We start from the raw sequence: 15,310 nt of genomic DNA, 5'->3' as shown, positions 1-15,310 counted from the left end.
TCACCATTGCACATAAAAATTTATGTTCATTTTAAGAATCTCCAAGACAGTATAAATATAAGAAATAAATATAAGACTATATAATCAGTAATAGACCAGAGTAAAATAAACACATACCCTATGTTACTGATGTAGGCCACACATATTCACAACTTACATAAGTACAAACTGTAAGGTATTTGACAATTAAAAAATACAAAAGGCTGTAAGTATATTCATGTGGTGCGAATAAAAGTAAAACAAAATGGGTACAACAAACATTTAATAAATAAATTTAGATAATGCATATTCTCACTTGTATGTGGACTGTTAAAAAGCTGAACATATAGAAGCAGAGAACGGAATGGTGATTACCAGTAAGAGGGAGGTGGGAAAATGGGGAGATGTTGACGAAAGATTATGGAGTTGTAGTTATTTAGGATGAGTAAGGCTAGAGAAGCTACTGTATAGGAGAATGACATAGTTAATAATAGTATAATGTATCCTGAAAAGTTGTTAAGAGTAGATTTCAGATGCTCCCACCATACACAAAAACAAATGGTAACTATGTGAAAAGATGGATGTGTTGATTAGCTTGACTGCAGTAATCATTTCACTATGTATAGGTATATTAAAACATCATGTTGTACACTTTAAAAACAATTTTTATTCTAAATAAATAAATAAATAAATAAATAAATGGTGGCATAAGCAATCACAGGATTGGATCATGAAATACTGCATTCTAAACCTTCAAGACACACAAAATAATGTGGTTTAATTTGCTGGGGAATCCTGTTTCAGTTGTGGATCAATGTAAGTACATAATATCAATTCTGCTTCTTTGTGTATAGACTGTAGTATATATAACAAATAAGGACCCTTATTTCCTGACATTTATTATAGTTGCTATGCTGCAAAAGATATTTTAAGGGGATTGAATTACTGTGTTTTATGGAAATGTAAGTCAATCATATCATTATTCATTTGTTCCTCCCTTATCTCTCCTGTAACTATTAAGAACAGGACCTAGAGTAACAGGCTCTAAGAGGAGCTACTTAAGCAGCAGGAACAAGCAACTAGAAAAGATTGATGTTCAGGCGTAAATTAGACTCAATTAGTGGAAGTATTTTTTTCCTTTTAAAACCATGGAAAGTTTACTTATATACTCTAAAATATGGTAAGCCAATGCCAAAGAGGAAAGGTAATTCAGACATAACTAAAACCAAAACTATTTCAATCAATTTCTTAAATTTAAAAGGTATATGTGTTTCTGCTGTTGATGCCTTATTCACAGCAGCTAAAATGCATAAAAACTTAATGATAAATGGTGTGCATAAAAAAAGCAATTCGTATCAAATATTTCATATTAGCTGAATGAGTAAGCTGTTTAATTCTAAAGGCATCATTTGTACTTAAGAACATAAAACCTTTTTTATTGTATCAGTAAATTTGTTTATATTTAAAGATACAAATTCGAATTACTCAAATATTATACATAAATCATTAAAGACAAATACTTTTACAATTTTTAAAAGTATGGATAATTCAAGTAAAATTCTAGCCACAGATTAAATTAAAAACAAAAACTTTACATAAAGGCAATGTGTTTACTTTGTATAATTAATCATACCACACGTACTAATATCATAAAGATAATGATAAAATCTAAGCTTAACTGATTTTAAAATTACATTAAAAACAGTTATATTATGAAAACATTCATATTACTATGTTGGATATAAATTGTATTTGTGAGACCAAAAACAAGTAAACAAAAGCTTAAAAAAACAACACCCAAATACCAAATGTAAGACAAGAAACATGACTCAATTAAATGTTGGAGAACTCCATTACATCTCCTTGGAAATAGTGATACATTAAATCCAAATAGTTACATTCCTTTATTTTCAACATTAGAATAGAATTGTATGCATACAGAAACTATAGCATTAGATATTCCACAATTTTTATATAAAAAGTTTAATTTAATATTACTGATAGAACTATGAAAGCAAGCTCACCAGCCACTGACTTTAAGCAAATTACTGAATTTTACTGAGTGCTAGCATATCTAGAATAAAATATTCAATCCCTTTCACCCATGGGTTAAGTATTAGAGAATAAGTTTGAAAATTTAAATGAAATAGCTATACTAATAAATTGTAATGAGATGGACTGTGAAATAGACAATGCTTGGCAAAGGGTGAAAATACGTTGGGTTCAGACTAATTCTATCAAATCTGGGAAAAGGATGGAAAAGGAATAGAATACATGAGCTACATATTTACCATTCCTGATATGTAAGAAACAAAAGAGAAGTACTTATATTACACTAAATGTATACTAATACATACCTAACTGTTGCAAGACAGTTGCTTTTACTTGTGCAGACAGGTTTTCTGTCTGCAAAAGTTGTTCATAAGCTTCCTTTGCAGAATGATACTTCCTCTATAGAACAGAAAAAAAAAGATTTAAAGAAAAATAAAATTAATATATTTAAAGAACCAGTTCATATATTAAGATTCACACAATACTGATACTTGAAGCATATTTTTTAAACCAACTGAAAGAAAAAGTACTAATTCCATTACTGAATGTTCCTTCAACACTAGACAGTTGTGGTTAATAGGCAATGCTTCAGAGTAAATAATACCTGTAAAACATTCAATATGAAGTAGCACTAAAATATGACCTATTAAGAATTTCCGAAATCTCAACAGTTAAAAAGAAAACCATCTCAAAAATCATCTCAACCTAGTTAATAATATAAATGATTTCAACTTTATTTAGTAACATTAATAAAGCTAGGGAAGTATTCTACCTCCAAGTGCATAATCTGCCTGCCTAGAAATACAAGTTCCCCCAAAATTCGATACTAACAATAGAGCACATGCCAAAGTACTTTACACATTCTAAGTACAAAAGCAGTTAAAATCTAAGTTTAAAAGATATAGTTGCAGGCATATTAAAAAATTCCTATGAAAAGATTTATAATACATATGATTTTTAAGACACCAAATTTCCCAGTTAGTTTGTAATGTATTACACAATGTTTATTTAAGGTTCCATAGGCAAATCTACAAATGAAACCATCTACCCACAATTCTCTCCCCCCAAAAGTACTGATATGACTGAAAACTGTTACTGCTAGTTGTAAACCTTAAGATAACTCAATAAAAGGCGGGGTTGGGGGCAGGGAGGAAAAGCCAACGAAGAAAACCTCATAAATATTACCTTTAAAACATACCCAGCAAAACAATGGACTGAAGTGGCTTTTTTCATACCACTAATAGTACACAGCTGCCTAAGCAAACAAATCTTTCTACAAAATACATATGTTCAAATACAAAACTAGCTGTCTGAGCCTCGGGCAAATCACTTAAACTATAATTTAACATCCCTAAAACAGAGGTAATAATGCCAGATCGTCTATCTAGAATTGCTGTAAAAATCAAATTAAATAAGTAAAAAGCTACAGAAACAAGGAGCTACATAAATACATTACATCAACATGAGGAAGATTTGAAGATCTATTAAGATTAACAGTAGTTATTACATAAAGTTTTATTCATCAGCTGAATTAGTTCCCCCTAAACATTAATCTGATCTGAAAAAGTCAATCAGATAGTTAATGAAGGATAAGGACCAAGTTATTCAACTAAATTCCTTCAAATGATAAATATTTATTGAACACCTAGTACACAACAGGAACTGCTGGGACCACAGTGTAGTGAAGAATACAAAGAGAAAAGTAAACATATTGTACACACTGTATTATGTACAATAACAGTATGCTACTTGCTAGAGGAAGAAGGAACATGTGTTAAGTTTAGAGAACCAGCAGGTTGGGCAGCAAATGCAGAGACAAGCAGAGACGACTTCGCAGAGACCTTCCTAGACCATGTTAAAGACAAGAGACTGACCTTGACTGGTGTACCTTAGTGGGGTGAGCATCAACCTGCAAACCCAAAGGTCTCTGGTTCAGTTCCCAGTCAGGACACATGCCTGGATTGTAGGCCAGGTCCCCAATTGCAGGTATCCAAGAAGCATTCAATTAATGTTTGTTTCTCTCTTTCTCCCTCCCTTCCCTTCTCTAAATTAAAAAAGAAACCCTTAAAGACTACAAACTGTATCTTAAGACAATGGAATACCACTGAAATGAATTTAAGTAACATGATCAGATTTATATTTTAGGAAGACTGCTAAGTGGAATTTCCTCAAAAAATACTAAAACATACTTACAAAAACTAGTAAGAAAAAAAACACTTGAAAACTGGTTAAATATTGAGAAACGAAGTTGGATTTCTACCTTATATACAAAAAAACAGCAACTGCATTATGGACTTAAATATGATAGGTCAAAGTATAAAGCTAAGAGAAGAAAATACAGTAAAATATTTCCTGGAAATGACAAAGAACTTATATGACATGGCCAAAACAGCACAAATCATAAGGAAGACTATAGTTCTGACTTGAAATACATAAGCAGAAAAATAGGCAATGGACTAAGACCACATAAAAGGTAAAAAAACATGTGAAGTATACATCCCTAAAAAAATCAGAAAATGCAAGTTTATTATTTAAGGTTTAACTAATTTATTTATTTTTAAAGAGTGGGAAGGGAGGGAGAGAAGCTATCACAAGAGCTATATGAGAGGTAACAAATCCCAGGAAGGAGAGAGTAAAAGAGTAAGAGAGTGAATACCAAATTCTACAGTTAAACTCTACCCAGATCTGTGGTTTACCACTGTACTATGCATGAATATAACAGATGTTTCCTGACTCATGTGACTCAATGGATTGAGCACTAGCCTGCCAACCAAAGGGTTGCTGGTTCAATTCCCAGTCTAGGGCATATGCCTGGATTGCAGGCCAGGTCTCCAGTATGGGGGGGGCGGGGGGCGGCGTGTGGGCGTGCAAGAGGCAACCATACATTGATGTTTCTCTCCTTTTCAATCTTTAAAAACAATACAACAGATGTTCAACAGCCTAAAAAAAATTAAAAAGAACAGATAGCCAATAGACATATGAAAAGATGCTCAATGTCACTAATTATCAAGAAATGCAAATTTAAACCAGAATGAGATATTACCTCACACCTGTCAGAATGGCTACCATTAACAAACAATGGGTGTTTGCAAGGATGTGGGGAAAAGAGAACCCTCTTGCACTGTTGGTAGGAATGGAGACTGGTGCAGGCACTATGGAAAACAACATGGAGGGTGGTCCTCAAAAAATTAAAAATGAAACGGTCTTATGACTCACTGATTCCACTTCTGGGTATACATCTGAAGGAACCCAAAAGACTAATTCAAAAAAATATATACATCCCATATGTTCATGGCATCATTATTTACAATAGACAAGGTATAAAAGCAACCCAAATGCCCATCAATAGATGAGTGGATAAAAAAAGTGGTACGTATATACAGTAGAATACCATTTTATAATGATTTTATCATTTTATAATCTTTCTAACTTTAATAAAAGTCAATTTTGCTAATCTGTATTTCTCTGGAAAGTAGTCCATTTCATTTAAGTTTCAAATTCATTTGCACAGAATTCTGCTAAGTAATCTCCTATGATAGTTTTAACTGCTTCCATTTCCAAGGTCATATTATTTTGAGTATCTCTGCTTTATGTCTTTTATCCCCTTGACCAAGATAGCTTGTTTTGTTTTGTTCATTTTTTTCAGAATACTAAGGTTGTGACCTATATATTAGGCATACTGTTTTTCTCTTCTTTTCACATCATTAATCACTTTTAAAAAAAACTTTCTTCCTTCTTCACCATATTGTTACTTTTCTTTACAATACTTTTTGTTTTGTGAATACATTTCCTTACATTGAATCATCTTTGAATTTATGGAATAAACCCTATACAATTATGATATACTGTACCTTTAAATATCAGCTGGAATTTATTTTTCTTTCTTTAGAAATTTTGGGTATAATATACATGAATAAAACCAGTCTACAATGTTTTGGTAATAAACTATAGCTGGATAGTTAGAAGACAATGTTAAAAATAACACTAACAATTCCTTAGCAGGGATAAATGGTAATGGAAAAAATATAATAAAAAATAAACTATTAAAAAACTAGTAATTCCTGCCCTGGCTGGCGTAGCTCAGTGATTGAGCATGGGCTGCGAACCAAAGCATCGCAGGTTCGATTCCCAGTCAGGGTACATGCCTGGGTTGCAGGCCATGGCCCCCAGCAACCACACATTGATGTTGCTCTCTCTCTCTCTTTTTCCCTCCCTTCCCTCTCTAAAAATAAATAAAATCTTAAAAAAAATAACCAAAACTAGTAATTCCTATACAGTGTTATTCATAATAATATTACTTGTAACTATCCGTTCAAGGGAGGTTAGTTACAGTAAATCTTTTCAAACAGATATAATACAGGGATACCTGTAGGGATATGCAATCTTTTCCAAAATACAAAAATAAGTTAAAAAAATTTGAGGAAGGTCAAGAGAACATATAATTGGCTATTTCTTCAATAAAATAAAGAAAACAAATATATGTAAACACACATATGGATCTGACTGTCTCTGGAAGGATATGAAAAACAATGATAACACCAGTGGCTTTCAGGAGTAGGTAGCTAGGGAAAAGAAGGGAGGAGGATACTTCACTATGTATTCTTTCAGGCTCTTTAATTTTGGACTATCCAAAAATAAGAAATGTTTTGATTCTCGTGAAGATGATGATATAGGTAAATGCAATACTCAAATCCTCCCACAACCACATCAAAAGCACAACTAAATTACTGAACAACCACCATTGAGAACTACCTAAAATCTAACTGAGCCACTAAGTCCCACAACTAAGGACATAAAGAAGCTACATCGAGAAAGAACCAGTGGATAGGCACCATATCTGAGTCTTAGTCAACATGGCCAACACAGTCTGACACACCTGGGTGATTCCCTGACACCCTGCCCTACCCAACTTGGGGTCCCAGCCCAAGCCATTCCCAGTGGCTTTTCCATAAAAATGGCCTATCTTGGCTCATGCTTCAGACTTTCCTAAAACCTACCAAACCAAAAGCATCTGACCTCAGCATGCTGCAGACCTCTTGCTAAGTGGTCTCAGGCCCAGCACAAGCAGCAGCCAGCCTTGAGTCACAGTATGGCCTCTCCTGGGCACCTCCAAGACCAGCACAAATAGCAGCCATTTGCAGAAAGCTGTCTAGTTCATGCCACGTAGCCCTGGGCAGGGGATAGATGGCAGCTGACCATGCCCTGAACCTCTTGGAAGACCACAGAGTCAGCACACGCAGCTTCAGACCACACTGAAGTACCACCCAACCTGCTCCACAAGGAACACACATTCAAGGGGAGGAGACTCAGCAGATACCAGAACCCTGCTGAAGTCTCCTCTGTGGGGTGGGCCCCTGCAGAACTGATCCACAATGGTTGCAGCCACCAATCCTTACAGAAAATCAGCCTGGGGATAAATCCCTCCAGTTGCCATATCAATAGAAATCAAGGCCCAAATACAATAGGAGGGTATACACACCCCACACGGATTGGGTAGGGGAGGGTGGGGACTTTGGTGAACCTAGAGTGTCCAGCTGTGGTGAAAGAGAGGCTCTATGCCACTGAACCCTACAAGACATCTACTACATTAGGCCACTCTACCAAGCCCAGGAGTTGTAGTAGTTCTACCTAATACATAGAAACAAATATGTGGAGGTTGCCAAAATGAGGAGATAAAGAAACATGGCCCAAATGAAAGAACAGATCAAAACTCCAGAAAAACAACTAAAGGAAATGGAGACAAGCAATCTACTAGATGCACAGTTCAAAACACTAGTTATAAGGATGTTCAAGGAACTTAGGGGAAGAGTAGATCAATTTGGTAAAAAAGCCAAGAAAGAGATAGGAAATAGAAAACAGAACTAGAAAATATAAAAAAGAACCACTAAGAAATGAAGAATATATTAACTGAAATAATACATTACAGAATCAACAGTGGAGTAGATGAAGCAGAAGATCAAATCAGAGATTTGGAATACAAGAAAGCAGAAAACACCCATTCAGAACAGCAAAAAGAAAAAGAATCCAAAAAAATAAGGATAGTATAAGAAACCTCTCGGACAACTTCAAACATACCAACATTTGCATTACAGGGGTGCATGGAGAAGAGAGAGAGAGAAAGCAAGAAATTGAAAACCTATATGAAAAAATAATGGAAAACTTCCCTAACCTGGTGAAGGAAATACACATACAAATCCAGGAAGTGCAGAGTCTCAAAGAAGATCAACCCGAAGAAGCACACACCAAGACACATTATAATTAAAATGCAAAAGGTTAAAGACAAAGAAGAATCTTAAAAGCAGTAAGAGAAAAGCAGTTAGTTACCTACAAGGGAGTTCTCTTAAAGCTGTCAGCTGATTTCACAACAGAAACTGCAGTCCAGAAGGAAATGGCAAGAAATATTCAAAGTGATGAAAAGCAAGAACCTACAACTGAGATTACTCTACTCAGCAAAGCTATCACTTATAATCAAAGGACAAATAAAGAGCTTACCAGACAAGAAAAGCTACAGGAGTTCATCGCCACCAAACCAGTATTACATGAAATGATAAAGGGTATTCTTTACGAAAAAGGAAAAAAATAAAAAACTGAATAATAAAATGGCAACGCATATCTATGAACTGAATCTAAAAAAAAAAAATAAACAAAATAAACAAACAAGCACAACAGGAACAGACACAGATAGAGAACATTTCAACAGTTACCAGATAGCAGGAAGGTTGAGGGGTGGGTAAAAAAAGTGAAAAGACTAAGAAGTACAAATTGGCAGTTATAGATCCATCACTGGGATGTAAAGTACAGCATAGGGAATATAGTCAACAATATTGTAATAACTATTTATGATGTCAGATGGATACTAGATTTATTAGGGTGATCACTTAATAAATTACATGAAGTGTAATAACTGGGTTGTATACCTGAAACTAATATAATATTGTATCTCAACTGCAATAGAAAAATTAAAAAATTGTCTTAAGTAAAAAATAAGTAATGTTTTCAGTTATTCTGCATCTTTAATCATTAAAGACTAGTAAGAACTTAGATGGTGAACTGTTTGTCATTTCATTAAAATCAAGAAAAAGCCCTGGCTGTTGTGGCTCAGTGGACTGAGCACTGGCCTGTGAATCAAAATGTAGCTGGTTTGATTCCTAGTCAGGGCATATGCCTGGGTTGTAGGCAGGTCCCCAGATGGGAGCATGTGAGAGGCAACCTATTGATGTATCTCTCGCATGTTTCTCTCTCTCTAAAAGTAAATTAATAAAATCTTTTTAAAAATCAAGAAAAAAGAAGAAGGTTCTGGACATCCTAGCTAATAATATGGGAAAGGTAAATTATTGATATAAATGTCCAACAATATTTCATAATGTATTTACTTGGAGATATGACATTATACAGAAAAACAGAAGTATCTTTATTTAGATCTGGTACATAATGATGTACATAGAAGCCTATAACAATCCAATTTTCTAAACCTAAGAATGGGTGAGGGTTAGATAATATCCCATTAAAACTACCCTACCTAAACAGAACTACCATATAATCCAGCAATCCTACTTCTGGGTATATTTCCAAAGGAAACAAAACTATTATCTCAAAGAGATTATCTATACTCCCATGTTCACTGAAACATTATTTACAGTACCCAATGTGTGGAAAAAACCTAGATGTCTGTAAAAAGATAGATCAAGATGTGTGATACATAAATACAATGGAAAAGTACTTCAGCCTTAAGAAAGAAGGAAATTTTGTCATTTGCAACAACACAGATGAACCTGGAGGGCATTATGCTAAGTGAAATAAGCCAGACAAAGACAAATTACTGCATGGTATCACTTATATGTACAGTCTTTAAATGGGGTGGGTGGAGGCAGGTAAACATACAAAGAGCAGAAAAGTAACTGCCAAGAGGAGTGGATGGGGGCAACAAGGAGTTGATAAAAAGGTATAGGTATAATCTTTCAAGTTATGAGTAAGACATGAGGGTCTGATGTTTAACGTAATGACTATAGCTGATAACAGTGTATTGTGTAACTGAAATTTGCTAAGAGAAAGAACAGAAACTTAAATGTTCACATCCAAAAAGGGACAGGGAGTTAAATGTGAGGTGATGGATATGTTAATTATATCAATGAGGGGGAGGGAATTCTTTCACAATATATACGTATATAAAACCATCATGTTGTACACTCTAAGTATCTTAAAATTTTATTTGTCAATTACACCCCAATAAAGCTGAAAAGTAAAATAACTGAAACCTAAATGCATGATTCAATTTAACAAAAAAATGTTAAGCCCTACATTTCCATCTCTACACAAGGCCTTCTTTTTGTCTTTTCAAACAGGGGTAGACAAAAGTAGGCTTACAGTTGTTCATATGGAAAAAGACATGCAGGTTATATTTATTACAATAGCTTTATTAACCTTCAAATAATGTCACAATGCAACTATAAACCTACCTTTGCTGACCTTTGCATTATAAGCTCAATACCACAAAGCTGTTATATACTTGCTAATAACCTCTTTAGTAGAATGACCGAGGGAGCAAACACACACACACAAGTCCCAGCTGATAATATCACTGGCTTCTCTCCATTCAGGACTCAGCCCACACAGTACCTACTCAAAGAGGCCTTCCTTAACTACTCTAGTTTAAAAGGTATTCCATCACCTTTCAGTTTTAATTTACAGTCTTACTGTTTTACACTGTGAGGCTAAAGTGGGACTAGGGCCTAGGCATTTCTGAAATACTGTATTCTGTTTTCTATAATATACTGATTAGCAGGAAGACTTATTCCTATATAAAGAGATTTCCCTTAAACTATCTGGTTACCTAGCAGTGGCCACTAACCACATATGACTTTACTTAAATTTACTTTGTAAAACTCCATATTCATAAATAAGGTCTGTTGGTATGAATCAGATGAACTATAAAAGGAACTTTCTAGAAGTATGTAGGTAAGCCTTTGCTTCTCTTCATTTTTATTGAAAATGAACATCCTTCAACCCTTTGATATGCTTGGAGTGTCATCTTTCTGTCATCTAATAATTATATACTTTGCTTAGAACAAATTTTGTTCTGTTTTGTTTAATCTTAATGGGCAATAAAATTTATCAATCAATGGGGGGAGGGCCCTGTTCCCACATTACCTTCATAAGATTAAAAATTACCACCAACAACTTCTCATCAGAAACAATGAAAGCCAAACATAATGGAATGTAAATTTCAAAGTGGTCAAATAAAATAGAATTCTACCTCCAGCAACAACACTCATTACAAATAAAGGTGAGAAAACTTCTGTTACAACTAGTGACAGACCAATAATCTAAGAACTAAAAAAGCTGGAGAAAAAATCAGAATTCATTCTTTTGAAGGTAGCAGAGAACACTTGAGGTAATGGGAAGAAAAGGAGCTGAGACTCAAGGAAAAGAACTTTGGATGGAGAGGAAGCTGACTTCTGTATCTGCTTTCCCACTGGAGTCTTTGCTGATTCGGCAAAAATCAGTAGTTGGCAGGAGGCTGGGATTAGCATTGGCAGGAATAGACTCTGATTCACAACATGTGTGTAATTTTCACATGCAACTCCTCAAGGTGGACAGAGTAGTAGGGTATCCAAACATGAGTGTGCATCAATTTTGATTCTGTGTGTGTGTGTGTTTTCTGCTGGTGTCCAGGAACCTAGTGTTAATTTTTTAAAGCGCTTCATGGTGGTTCTGAAACAAAACAGACCTTACAAATTATATACAAATATAACTATTTTTTCTCTGAAAAGCTATTATAAAATGCTTTGATTAAGCTATGATTACCTAATACTTAGTCTCATATCAATTTATATGCCTGATTTTCCATACCACTGCCTACAGTAAATGTCTGTGTTATACCTTTCATTGAACCACTAGGCAAAATGTGCCATACATAAAAACAATGGTCTATGATTAAACTGAAAAAGTATTTTAAATACCATAAAAGTAGTGATAATGACATCAGAAAGGTGACTCTAATATGCCTTTCAAATGGTGACACATAGAAGGGATATTTCAATCTTAAGAAAAACTGAAACTAAAAGCAATACATCATAGCAACCATCTATAAACATTTTGAAAAGAAAACTAGGCATTTCCTTACAATAAGAGAAATCTTAATTTTAGCCATTTAAGTCTGCAGACATTTAAGTTTAGATGCAAATAACATTAAATGAAATTTCTTTGTACAAAGCAAGTACTCTGTAATAACTGCTTCAATAAGCAAAATCTTGACCACATTTACTAAGCTTAAAATGTATGTAAGAGATAATACCCAGAACTCCATTAAATTATCTGATTATCACTGAAAATGATAAGGGTGATCACTTTTGTTTTAAGTAAGGTAAGTTAAATACTTACCTGGGTTTCATATAAGTGGGCAATGTGAAATTGAACTGCAAAGATGATAGAAAATAGAAATCAATCAATACATAAGTGTTTGGGGTAAATAAATGAGAATATAAAATGTAAAACAAGCACAGTTGTACACTATACAGATTTAAGTAATAATGGAACATAACCTTTCTTTTTAATAAAATAGAATATACAAACATATACAAACATGATAAGAAGCTATATGTATTCGTTATTGGTTATCAAATTTTGTCAATATAATTATTAAAATCTGTAGCAAGTGAGCATACTTTTTAAATTTTTTCAATTACAGTTTATATTTAATATTATTTTGTATTAGTTTCAGTGAGTATACTTATTACAAGTATAAAGTAGCCACATTAAGCAAACAGAAAAAACTTTTTAATCTCATGTTTCAAAACATGGTATTTAAAAACTGAGTTCCAGGTGAAAAATACAAAGTCACTATTTGTAAAAAACACATTAAAATAGGAAAAACCTCTAATATTTTTCTTATGCCGTATTTCGTATCTGCACATTTTATAAAGCAGTCATAGACCAGGATGACACTGGTAATAACACAGAGGAAACTAGTTGTTACATTTCTCTATCAGTTCTTCAGAATTATTTTTAAGGACTTTTTAAAAAAGTCAAACCACAGCCATGGCTGGCACAGCTCAGTGGATTGAGCACGGGTTGCGAACCAAAGTGTCGTAGGTTCGATTCCAGTCAGGGTACATGCCTGGGTTGCAGGCCACAGCGCCCAGCAACCGCACATTGATGTTTCTCTCCCTCTCTCTCTCTCCCCCCTTCCCTCTCTAAAAATAAATAAAATCTTTAAAAAAAAAAGTCAAACCACTTAGAAAGCAAAAATAATAAACAGACCCAAGATTAACAAATATGTCTTGAAAAGCAGATAAAAACATATCAGCTTTTATTTTCAGCTCTTTCTGATACTGCATCACCAGAGTATGAATGATTCCATGAAGGCAACAATGAACAAGTAATCAAAACTGAATTCTAGCTACTTAAGTACTGATTCTCATTCTTTAATGTTCTATCTATCTGAATTTCATAGCTGGATTTCAAGGAGCCTGGGAGCCTTTCAAAATTATATGCAGACTATTTATGTGGATCTTTACAAGCAAGGTTCATAGCTATCATCAATTCTGTATTGGAGAGTGTACCACGAACTGATTCCTGCAACTTTTAAGATTCACCTAGAAGGCTTGAGAAAAATAGAGATCCCCAAGGTTATGATACAGTGAACCGGGCGGCAAGGTCTGGAAAGTTGCCTTTTTATTCAGTTCTGGCAATACCTATTCCCTTGACCACCTACCACCTGGAAACAGCTCATCTAAAAAAAACCATGAACATCAAAACAAACAAAATATATAATGAGCTTTAAAAACAATACCACTTTTGGATCAAAACTACAAATAACTCCATAAATAATCATTAAATATCACATGTCAACTAATCAAAATGAGGCAAAATAAAAATGTCTTTAGAAGATAAAAACCAGTTTTGTGAAAGCACATAATAATGATAAAAGTTCTACATATGTAAATATCCCTTTCACCTACACCTGTTGAAGGCTTTTCTTATTCCTCACATGCTTTTTTGAGCACAGTTCTCCTTGTGTTCCAGTCCACATCTCACCTCACTACATCAATGGAGGGAGAGTAGGTTACAGGTTAAGGGAATGATGAAGAAATAAAATATCTATGCCCATTTCCCACAATCTTCTTTCTCCTCTAATAAAGTGTTGTAAAAAGAAAGAAAAGATCAGTAGCCAGTGGGCACCCTACTACTATCCCATACTTCTACCAATCTCACTCTTATGCCTTATGTCAAGGGCTTCCCTATCCCATGACTTACTAAATCCAATGTCATCTTTTGTAGTGTGAAACCACCATATATTTAAACTCTTAAAAGTCTTCTTCAAAGTGGAAACATAACCATACACCTATGAAAAAGCTCCACTTGGCAAGTCTCAATTAGTGGTAGGAATTTTTAACAAATACTAACATGAAAGGTTCTGAGATTAAGCTTTATTCAGAAATTAACATATTCTTTTAGAATTAACAGAATTTTTAAAAATCCCAAAGAAACAATTTTATCCCAAGGGGCAATCATATAACGAAAGCCCTCACATCATCATGACTCCACTTTTCAAAATACTACCTGTAATTAATCCATCTTAAGCAGTTCTAGAAGCCAGTGTACCTACTTATTTTTTAACTGCATAAATGAATTGTGTCATAAAATACAAATCTCTCATATGAACTTTTTTAAAAGCTCACTTTACTTTCTATTATCTTCTGATCTTTGAGTATCACAAGGTAACATAAAGGTTTGAAAGAATAGTCAAAGTCTGCTGTCAAAGACAACAGATGATGACATAAAAATTTCTAAGAGAAGTAAGTGTTACAAAGACAAAGAGCCTGGTGTTGAAGCATTAATAATGTCTGGTTCAAGGCAGATAGTCCATATTGCTCTGTAAGCCATCAGCCACTATCAAATAAACTACCCAAATCAACTTAACTATAATGGCTTAATATCTCTAAATAAAGCACACACCCTTCCATTAGAGTGACCAAGCTTTTAGTACTCAAAGTCCTGAACCCCGGGAAAAACCCCAGACCTGGGCAAAATAGGACATTAGTCACCCTCCCTCCTATTTTCCTTAGGCATAGTAAACTTGAAGATGTTAGTTCAAACTGTCCTCTTCAAATTAGATAGGAAAGTTTTCTGTCCTGTGGTAGTCACTCTACATAGGCGTTTTCCAATCAAGAGTAGTGAGCTACAAGTGAGTTTTAACCTCAACAGAATAGAGTAAAATGAGGATTTACCAATATATTTAGTCTCACATTTATGAAACAACCCTCAGAAGTTATTTAAA

General features: G+C 34.1%; 1 protein-coding gene across 5 annotated transcripts in view; it reads right to left on the bottom strand.

Moving 5' to 3' along the window:
- The window catches only part of KDM6A (lysine demethylase 6A), a 176,007-nt gene that overhangs the window by 58,693 nt on the left and 102,004 nt on the right, over positions 1 to 15,310 (bottom strand). For all 5 annotated transcript variants that reach the window (XM_045860700.1, XM_045860701.1, XM_045860698.1 and 2 more), the window contains exons 8-9: positions 12,412 to 12,446; positions 2,337 to 2,430 (exon numbers count right to left, since the gene is read on the bottom strand). In XM_045860700.1, coding sequence (XP_045716656.1) covers positions 2,337 to 2,430; positions 12,412 to 12,446 — 129 coding nt within the window. The remainder of the gene's footprint in view (positions 1 to 2,336; positions 2,431 to 12,411; positions 12,447 to 15,310) is intronic.

Source organism: Phyllostomus hastatus, unplaced genomic scaffold (genome assembly GCF_019186645.2).
Source record: "Phyllostomus hastatus isolate PE091 unplaced genomic scaffold, TTU_PhHast_1.1 phas_scaffold_200, whole genome shotgun sequence".
Taxonomy (NCBI): domain Eukaryota; kingdom Metazoa; phylum Chordata; class Mammalia; order Chiroptera; family Phyllostomidae; genus Phyllostomus; species Phyllostomus hastatus.
Note: the sequence above shows the minus strand (reverse complement) of the source record. Positions and strands in the feature narration are given on the sequence as shown.